This window comes from Acomys minous, assembly GCF_964271855.1.
Source record: "Acomys minous genome assembly, chromosome: 16".
Taxonomy (NCBI): Eukaryota; Metazoa; Chordata; class Mammalia; order Rodentia; family Muridae; genus Acomys; species Acomys minous.
Genome location: NC_140498.1, coordinates 41,905,066 through 41,914,114, shown reverse-complemented (window position 1 = coordinate 41,914,114; position 9,049 = coordinate 41,905,066). Strand labels below are relative to the sequence as shown.

Below are 9,049 nucleotides of genomic sequence, written 5' to 3'. Positions count from 1 at the left end.
ACGGTGATGGCTTCCTGGCGTCTGACCTCCTACTCCTAGAGAGCTGGGTTCTAACTCTCTAAACACTGCTGGGCGGTGGTGGCACACGCTTTAATCCCAGCACTAGGGAGGCAGAGACAGGCAGATCACTGGAGTTCGAGGCCAGCCTGGTCTACAGAGCGAGTTTAGGACAGCCAAGGATACACAGAGAAACCCTGCCTTGGGGAAAAAAAAAAGAATAAAAAATCAAAACAAAGCCTGAGTTGGCTGGATGGTGGTGGCACACACTTTTAATCTTGGCACTCAGGAGGCAGACTGGCCAGCCTGGTCTACAGAGTTCCAGGACAGCCAAGGGAAACCATGTCTTGAAAAACCAAAACAAACCAACCAAACAAAAAACCCAAAAAACAGAAACAAAAGAATTTCCACAAGGAAAGAACAATCTGTCTGAAATACATCAACACAAAAGCCCTCAATAATGATTCACACATGTTTGTTTCCTGGGAGATATTTATTATAAATCTTCCAAACAGTTTCAACAGGGAAAGACATAACTCCTAGTTTCTCTAGGATCTGTTTTTTGTTTCTGAGGAGCCATCATGTCTCTGGCGTTCTACCCACCTTTCTGACAGATGGAAGCCGCAGTCTCTGGACTTTAACCATGTATCCTTAATCTGTAAACCGCCAGGCTCACCTGCGGAGCCTACTGGACGATTCCCCATGCCTACAGCTCCCTTTTTCTGAGGTCACCTTATATGGCACCGAGCACTCCTGCCAAAATGCTCAGAGGGTCCTGGAGCGGCAGAACAGGACTGCCCATGACTTCCCAGCCGGGGCGCTTCAAAAGCCTGCAACTAAAATCAGCCATGTGGCCCTCACACAGGTCTCCAGGAGACCCAGCCCTTGTTTGCTCTCGAGGGCCCCAGGAGCTCAAACTCTCCTGCTGAATGTCAAAATTAAGGAGCTAAAGTTATATGTATTCCCAAACGTTTGGGATAAATACCAGCTCAGAACAGCACCCAAGCCATACCCAGGTCGAACAATAAAGGTAGATGTGTCTGAAAACAGGATTATTGTCACAGAAAACGGCCCTGAGCAGGTTACCTCAGAGAACTTACTCTTCCTTCTGAAGACTGAACTTTTAGTGTTAAGCTAGTTCCTCACCTCCCTTAAAATAAGTCCCATTTTCTCTTTGTATTAATTACCTGCAAGATACACCAGATACGGCAAAGAATACCAACTCTGGGTAAGACAACTTTCTGCCAAAACTGAGGCAAAAAGAAACCTCTTGTTTCTAACCAGTGTGAGTTCTCTGATGACTTGTAAGGCGTGAGCTCCGAGAGAAGCTTTCTCCACATTCGGAACACTTATACGGTCGCTCTCCTGTGTGGGTTCTCAAGTGACGAATCCGGTTGGAACTATGAGAGAAACTGTCTCCACACTCGTGACAGGTATAGGGCTTTTCTCCTGTGTGAATCCTCTGGTGCCTGATCAAGTTAGATCTATGCGAGAAGTTTTCCCCACAAAGGGTACACTTATACGGTTTTTCTCCTGTGTGTGTTCTCTGATGTCTGGTCAGGTGCATGGCCTGTCGGAAACTCTTCCCACAAGTTGAACACTCGAAGAGTCTCTTCTCCACCCTGTGAGCTCCGTGGTTGGTCAGAAAGGGAGGGCTGTCACTCATGCCTTGCCCACACTCGGGGAAAGGGTCGAGTCTCTCCTTCTCATGGGTTCTTTCATGAATGACAAGGTGTGAACTCCGAGAGAAGCTCTTCCCACACTCACGGCACCGATAGGGCCTCTCCCCGGTGTGGATCCGCTGGTGGCGAAGCAGGTTGGAGCTGTGGGCAAAGATCTCCCCACACTCAGGGCACTTGTAGGGCTTCTCCCCGGTGTGTGTCCTCTGGTGTCTGTGGAGGTTGGAGTTGCAGGAGAAGCTCTTCCCACACACGCTGCACTGGTAGGGCTTCTCGCCCGTGTGCGTGCGCTGGTGGCGGGTGAGGTGGGTATTCTGACTGAAGCACTTTCCACACTCAAGGCACTTATGGGCTTCCTCTCCCGTGTGTGTTCTGTGCAGCGAGAGAAAGTGCGGATGGCCACCAAAGACCTCCCCACACTCCACGCCCATGCACAGCTTCTCAGCGGCATGGATCCTCTGGTGCCTAATGAGGTTTGAGTTATTAGAAAAGTTCTTGCCGCACAAGGCACACAAATGGAGTTTCTTGGGCTGGTCCTTTGGCTGCAGCAGTCCCCTAGAAGCCGTGGTTCCCACTAAGGACTCCTCTATCTTGCCTTCTGAGGGACATTCCCAGTGTCCCTCTTCTCTGTCATCAGGCCTTCCCTGCTCAGGACTCCAGGGCACCTCCCTCCTGGCCTGGCCAGCCAGCAGCACCAGAGGATCCGTACTTTCAGGAGAAATAGACTCGACATTTCCTTCTAGGGTCTCAAACTTCTCTACCCCTAGAAAGAGAGGAAAACAAACGTTTAGATTATTTCGCAGTGGAAAAAGAAATCCCTACATGCCTTTTAGGCAAGAGGCTCAGAGAACAGAGTCCTCTCTGCTCCCCATCCTGTCCTTGTAAGCAAAGCATGCCAGAGAAGCCGCGGAGAAGATTCGGAGCTCAGACGAGTCTCAGGAGTCCCTTGTTTAGGCCCCGCCCACCTGCGCTCTGGTTAGCTGTCACTCTTCATGCACGGATCGCGGCTGAGACTATAATGTGCCAAGAGTTAGCACCTCCTCAGACTCTCACCGACCTCACTGGTGTCCCGTGTGCAGGAGACAAAGAGGCATGCAACAGTGGTCATGCACTTCCATCTCTCAATGTCACACACAACCCTGGGAGCCTTCCTGAGCAACCGCTACCTTCATTCGGCTCTTACCTGGAACTGGGTTTCTGAGGCTCACACTTTCCTTGCAACTCTGGACACTCGGATCCCATGGCTTCCGTCCTTGTTCCACCTGGGTGCTTAAGACCTCCTGAGCGGCAATGCAAGGCTCTGCTCGGAACGACAGAAACACATCACCACTCTCTTCCACCACGTAGAGAAAACAAAGCCGCTTCCTGACAGCAGCATAGGAACAACCCTGTCTACACTGACGCGTCCCCTTAGACTAACTAAGCAGCAGTTACTCTAGAAAAAGAAAAGACAACTAGGGAAGACTATGGGTTTTTAAATATTTTCAGAGAACTTGAATTTTTAAAACTAGAATATACAATTTGTAATTCAGGTAAGTATAAAATAAACATAGGATGACCACTTCTCTTTGAGACTCAACTTACTATACTAAAAGTGTGTTCGCTACTTACAGATAGTACTAAGTTTAGCTGTAAAAATCCCCCTGTGCTGTGCTAAAAAGAAAAACAAACATCTCACTCTTTCAGTAAAACACAGACTCAAGCAGAAGCTCAGGGCCTCTCATCACCGTTGGCATGGCAATGGGAGTGATGCAAACCAGGGCGCCCCAAGGAAGTAGCAGTAGCTCTTCTTCCTGCTGGATGCTTCAATATAATCAACCATACTGTACACAGCCTTGCTAGATTACCTCCAGCTTTTTATTATTATTACTACTTATTTGTTTATTTTTGGTTTTTCGAGACAGGGTTTCTCTGTGTAGTCCTGGCTATCCTAGACTCATTTTGTAGACCAGGCTGGCCTCAAACTCCCAGAGATCCACTTGCCTCTGCCTCCCGAGTGCTGGGATTAAAGGCGTGCGCCACCACTGCCCTGCCCAACTTTTTATTATGGGGATTTTCATATACACAGAGAAGATGAGAACTATGTAATATTTACATATCTACATTTAGCTCTCAGTTTGTCTTATTTTATTGCCATCATTTTTAACCTTTGCATTACTGTTCAATACACAGACTCGCTTTAATATATTGTCTAGCCTACTTTGCATATATACATTGTTCCAAATTTTCATGAGCCCCCCTTCCCTTCCTGAAATTTCACAGGCTAGGAGAGCTAATAAACTGATAACAATGGCAGTGTCCCTGGATTTCTGTCTTTGGTAAAGTCTACAAATACCACCGGAGCACAAAGGACATAAACGCTAAGCGGTAAGTGAGCTCAGGGGGAGGACCGCTATTGCGCGGAAGCAGAACCTAGCGCCCTGACTGTGTGATGCGGGCCTGTGGTCAGGGTCTGTGCTGCCCGCGGGTTCTCTACAGTTCAGGCTCTGCCTTAAACTCTAGCAACAGAAACACAGCCCAAGGACGCCATTAAGCCCATCAGCTGTGCCACTGGCACATGTTTAAGTGACCACAGCATGAGAACCGTTAGAGGAAAGGGCTGTGGGGGAGGTGGGGTGGGGTGGGGTGGGGGTGGGGGTGGGGGTAGGGGGTGGGGGTGGGGGTAGGGGTGGGGGTGGGGGGGGTCTCTTGACCAGACTCAGAGCTCATGTGTGTCCAAGGGACAGGACATTCTGGTCATAACCGCCATCATCCCAGAACGGCAAGTTCTTACCTAGGGCGCCCATGCTCTCACAGCTATCTGGCACCATGTCCCTTGAGAGGGCTCTCTTACTAGGGTCCTGGTGGCCCCACTCCTGAGAGATATACATTGCCATGTCCTCGAAGCTCTCGGGCAACTGAAACAACACAAGATCTCCTTTAGCATCACAAAATAAGAACAATTCAAGCAGAGACACAGCTAAAGGGGTAAAACCTAGGCATACCAAGAACACGTCATGGGGGGGGGGGGATAAGTGATGGGCTGAAATGACAAAGGAGGAAAAGAGGCATCTGAGCAGAAGGAAAACATCCTCCTAGAAGCAGAGGGGCGCCTCCCACCCCAAAGGGCGAGGAGAAAAGGAGGGTTGTGAGGAGAGGCAGTGAGAACGTCCACATCACCTGGGGACCAGGCACATCCTTCTCTTCCATATGCCCTTCTGGAGGAAAGACAGAGAGCCAGGGAGCAGACAATGCTGAAGATGACAGAAACCACAATGAGAACAGTGACACTAAACCTTGGCAGCCCACAGATTACAAGACAATAATGCATTCCCCAACACCCAGTGTCAGCTCTTAGGACTGACATTAAAGAAAAAGTAGCGAAAGGTGTAATACGGTGATCTAAAGTAACGGGGTCATAGAAAGGGTTGAGCGGCCTTTCATCCTGGCCAACAGGATTCTAACCACACCCCCCACACCAACCACCTAACTATACACTGCTGCTCCGTGCACGGAAGGGCCTGACTAGAACGTTCCCTTTCCTCCCACCGCCCTCACAGAACTCACCCTACCACTTTTAGGCTTTCCAGACGACATCTGAGATACTTAACTTCAGAAAGATTTTTTCTCCTTGGCACCTGTACTACATCCTGCTAGGGTGAGGGGCAACCCCAAAGCCCCTCCTCCCCCCACCTGCCCCATAACTGTCCCTCACCCCTCTCCTTTACAGCCTGGGGGTCCCCCTTGGGGTCTAGCGGCTCCTGCAGCCTGGGGCCAGGGCTTCGCTCAGTCTCCATTGGCTCCAGCTTGAAGCTCGGTGACTCTCGTGCTGTTTCCAGCGGCAAAGGCTCCTCCAAAAGCACTGCTGCTCCCCGCCCTTGGTTTGTGACCTGGGAACCAACCCACATCACTCATCATCACAATGGGGCTGACAGCAACGGAAATCAGTACAGGAGTTTTAGGACAAGCCTTCAACAGAGAACCACCATGGACCACCCCTTCGGTCTGGCCACGAGGATGGTTTATGCTAAAGGCTTTTTACATTGTGTCTAACAGAAAATGGGGGCGGGATGGGAGAAGGAAAAGTGAGGGTCCACTACTAGTGCGCATCTCAATATGTTCTTCCACTACACCTCACTTCTGCTCACGTTCTCTCTCACTTTTTCTAGATGCTTCCCTTTTCGCTACTAGATAAGGCGAACTTAGCAGGCAGTGAGCACGTACCTCAGTGCTTAGCTGTTTTTCAAAGTTCAACTGACAGAGATCCAACTCTACATTGGAGACTACTGACTGACTTCGTGGTATTCACCACTAAGTTTAAGCCTAGGGTGGCCGCATACTATGCCTGAGGTAATCCCAGTTGTAGGGAGGTTGAAGTAGGAAGATTGCCTCGAGTTTAAACTTGGGCAACATAGCCAGCATCTCGAAAGAGCAGGGGCAAACGAGATGGCACACGCCTGCAATCCTAGAACTCAGAATTTGGGGGACACTGACGCTGGGGGATCGGCACTGGTCCGGAGCCAAGCTGAGATAGATACACAGCCAGTCACAATCTGCGTGGGCTACACGAGACGCTGGCACAAAACACGCAAAGCCCTCAAAGCAGCGGCAGTGGTGTCATCCAACTTGACATACTTTTCTCCCAAACCTCGAAATTATCCCCAGACAGTACTTTGGCACCTTCACTTTAGCAATAGAAAAAAGAGGACCATTGGCTCCGGCGTGAAGCTCAGTGACTCTCCCTCTCACTGTTTCCAGTAGCAAACAGGACCAAACAGAAAATCACAAAGCTAGTAACCAGTGGGAGGCTTTCTAACTCCAGGACTAACTAAGCCCGCTACTGTCGTATGGGGGAAACCTGGAAGGAAAACGATGCACCCAAGTCACACACAAAAAAATCCCTCTTCCTTATGGGAAGTCTCCTGGGGCAATCAAGTATATTAGACCACAGAACCGGGCTAGCACAATGTCCCAGTCTACCGAGCCAAACCATGGATAGAACAGCTCTGTCACCTGTTGCCTCAGTTTCCCGAGTTCTCCCTGCATACGCTCCACAAGGGTCACTGCTTCTTCGCCGCTCTCTGGGCGCAGCTCCTGCACCCGGCTCTGAATCTCCTGGGGAAGGATGGTCAGGAACTGCTCCAGCACCAGGAGCTCCAGGATCTGCTCCTTGGTGCGCATCTCCGGCTGCAGCCAACCATGGCAAAGCTCCTGAAGCTGGCTAAGCGCCTCTCGGGGACCAGAGGCCTCTTGAAAGCGGAACCGTCGGAAACGCAGATGGGAGGCCTCCGGGCTGGGCTGGGGGTCAGGCGGGGGTACCTCCTGGCTCCAGGTGCAGTCCTCCTCCAGTTTCACTATCAGGAGCCCTTCCGGCTCCTGGGAGCTCGGACCCGCAGCCATAGTCATGGCCCCCAGAGTGCCTAGGTCCCGAAGCCAGCTACGTCCGCCTTGCCAGACGCCCTAGGTTCTCTACGACGGTAGATCACGAGAGGCCCCGAGCTCCAAATCCCGCCGGAAAACCCCAGTTCGAAACCTTGGCAATAATAGGCCTGCAGCGTCGCCACCTGACCGGCTTCTCGGGCCGCACAGAACTTAGCTCTCGGCGTCCGCGGCGGAAGTTTCAGCGCGTGAGTTATGCGTCATAAGCCAACGGCTGCTGGTCAGAACAGACTTCCGATTCACGTTAGCTTACGCTGTCTCCCATTGGGTCGGGGCTCGCCACGTACTCTCGGCCGACCAACCACGAGGAAATTTTACATAAGTTGGGGAGGGGAGAAAATGTCCTCTTGGGGGTGAGAGGCGGGGCTACAGAGTGGGCGGGGCCGCCAGGTGGAAAACTGTAGCAGTGGGCATCCCTGGGCCATAAGTGGGCCGGGCAGGTTCCTGAGTCACGATCGAACCAGAATCCAGTGTCATGTTGGGGCCCAGAAGTGTCAGCTGTTAACAAGCTCCACCAAGAAAACCTTTCGGATCCCAACACCTGGGAGAACTACGGCCAGAAGCCGAGACCAGCGTTCGGCGCTTACGAGGCTCGAGCTGCGTGGGGACTGCCGGGAAATGTAGTCTATAGCACGCTCTTGTTACTGAGCCTGCGCCGTGGATTCTGCACGCCCTCTACGGACTGTACCTCAGTAAACCATACCGATGCTTGCGCTGGTCCCTAGTCCTCTAAGTTCAGGCGGGAGGAACGAGCTGGGTATGATGTGCTCTCTCGCCATGCTCCCGGCGCAGTTCTATGGCCTAGCTCTGCGGGAGCATGATCGTCGCCTGTGACTGTCATCCTGAGGGAAGAAGCGAACATCAAGGCGGACTCCCTTGCCCAGGTCCGAGACTGGAACGTGGAGTCCGCAGATTCCAGGAATGTCCTGTGAAAACCAGTGTCACTTACTGAGTACACATTTACTTGAAATAAAACCTTCACAATATGGTATAAAGTAGACTCTAAGGCTTGTGATTGTGACACACGCCAGTTAACTTGCTTGCGTAAGGTTACACGGCTAACCTGCCGTAAAAGCTTAGGCTGCGGAAATACTAGTCTGTTTTGGATGGCTGTGTAGAGTCTTGAGTGTTTCCGTTTCATTACAGGTACCAAGGCCCCCAGGCTGCCATGACAGATACCAATCCGACTGTAGGTAGTACATGGGCAGGTGTAAGTGTAAGGACCAGACAAACTGCATTTTGAAAAAAGAAAATCCATTTTGTGTTAAACCTGGCCAAAAGAGCTGCAGAAGATTGCACGATTAGGAGAAAAAAAAGTCTCCGAGCTTTATTAGCAGTGGCAGAGGAAGTGTATAATGGAAGGGACGGACAGTGCAGAGAAGCAGATAAAAGCTGAAAAAAGACAAAAGTCGGGACTTGGCACGTATTTTGCTTGCTGCTACCTCCTAACTAGAGGATCGTAGACGACTGAAAGACATTGCCGGGACAGGCCTTAGAAAGACAAAAGGAAGGGTACATTTACAGAGACCAATGCGCATGCTGCAAAAAGAAAGGACATTGGGCAAGAGAATGCCCTCAGGGGCGGCAGATTAAGAAACTGGGAGAGAGCCGGGCCATGGGTGACACACGCTGTTAATCTCAGCACTTGGGAGGCAGAGGCAGGCGGATCGCTGTGAGTTCGAAGCCAGCCTGGTCTACAGAGTGAGTACAGGACAGCCAGGCTACACAAAGAAACTCTGTCTTAAGAAGAAGAAGGAGAAGAAGAAGAAGAAGGAGAAGAAGAAGAAGGAGAAGAAGAAGAAGAAGAAGAAGAAGAAGAAGAAGAAGAAGAAGAAGAAGAAGAAGGAGAAGAAGAAGAAGAAGAAGCAGCAGCAGCTGGGGGAGGACAGAAATTCATCAATTTCCTAGTTGATACTAGTGGCCAGCATTCAGTCTTATTGAAAACTGTTGGCTCC

General features: G+C 50.9%; 1 protein-coding gene across 2 annotated transcripts; it reads right to left on the bottom strand.

The window, feature by feature from the left end:
• Window positions 1-471: 471 nt before the first annotated feature.
• Window positions 472-8,174, bottom strand: ZNF263 (zinc finger protein 263). Of its 2 annotated transcripts, XM_084763988.1 has the most exons (6): window positions 6,669-8,174; window positions 5,371-5,545; window positions 4,836-4,909; window positions 4,450-4,573; window positions 2,860-2,976; window positions 472-2,439 (listed from the first exon to the last, which is right to left on the bottom strand). In XM_084763988.1, the coding sequence occupies exons 1-6, from the start codon at window positions 7,059-7,061 to the stop codon at window positions 1,274-1,276; spliced, it is 2,049 nt and encodes a 682-aa protein (XP_084620114.1). In that variant the 5' UTR covers window positions 7,062-8,174; the 3' UTR covers window positions 472-1,273. The 2 variants fall into 2 exon arrangements, with proteins under 2 accessions (XP_084620114.1, XP_084620115.1); XM_084763989.1 differs by lacking the exons at window positions 4,836-4,909; window positions 5,371-5,545 and having other exon boundaries at window positions 6,669-8,173.
• Window positions 8,175-9,049: the final 875 nt, after the last annotated feature.

What these genes read in the sequence shown, in the direction of transcription:
- ZNF263 (XM_084763988.1), bottom strand. Translation starts at nt 7,061, where the DNA reads ATGACTATGGCTGCGGGTCCGAGCTCCCAGGAGCCGGAAGGGCTCCTG. An exon ending in TCGGGAAACTGAGGCAACAG is followed by an intron (nt 5,546 to 6,668) that starts GTGACAGAGCTG and finishes GTTGGTTCCCAG; the next exon opens with GTCACAAACCAAGGGCGGGG. An exon ending in AGGATGTGCCTGGTCCCCAG is followed by an intron (nt 4,574 to 4,835) that starts GTGATGTGGACG and finishes GTGTTGTTTCAG; the next exon opens with TTGCCCGAGAGCTTCGAGGA.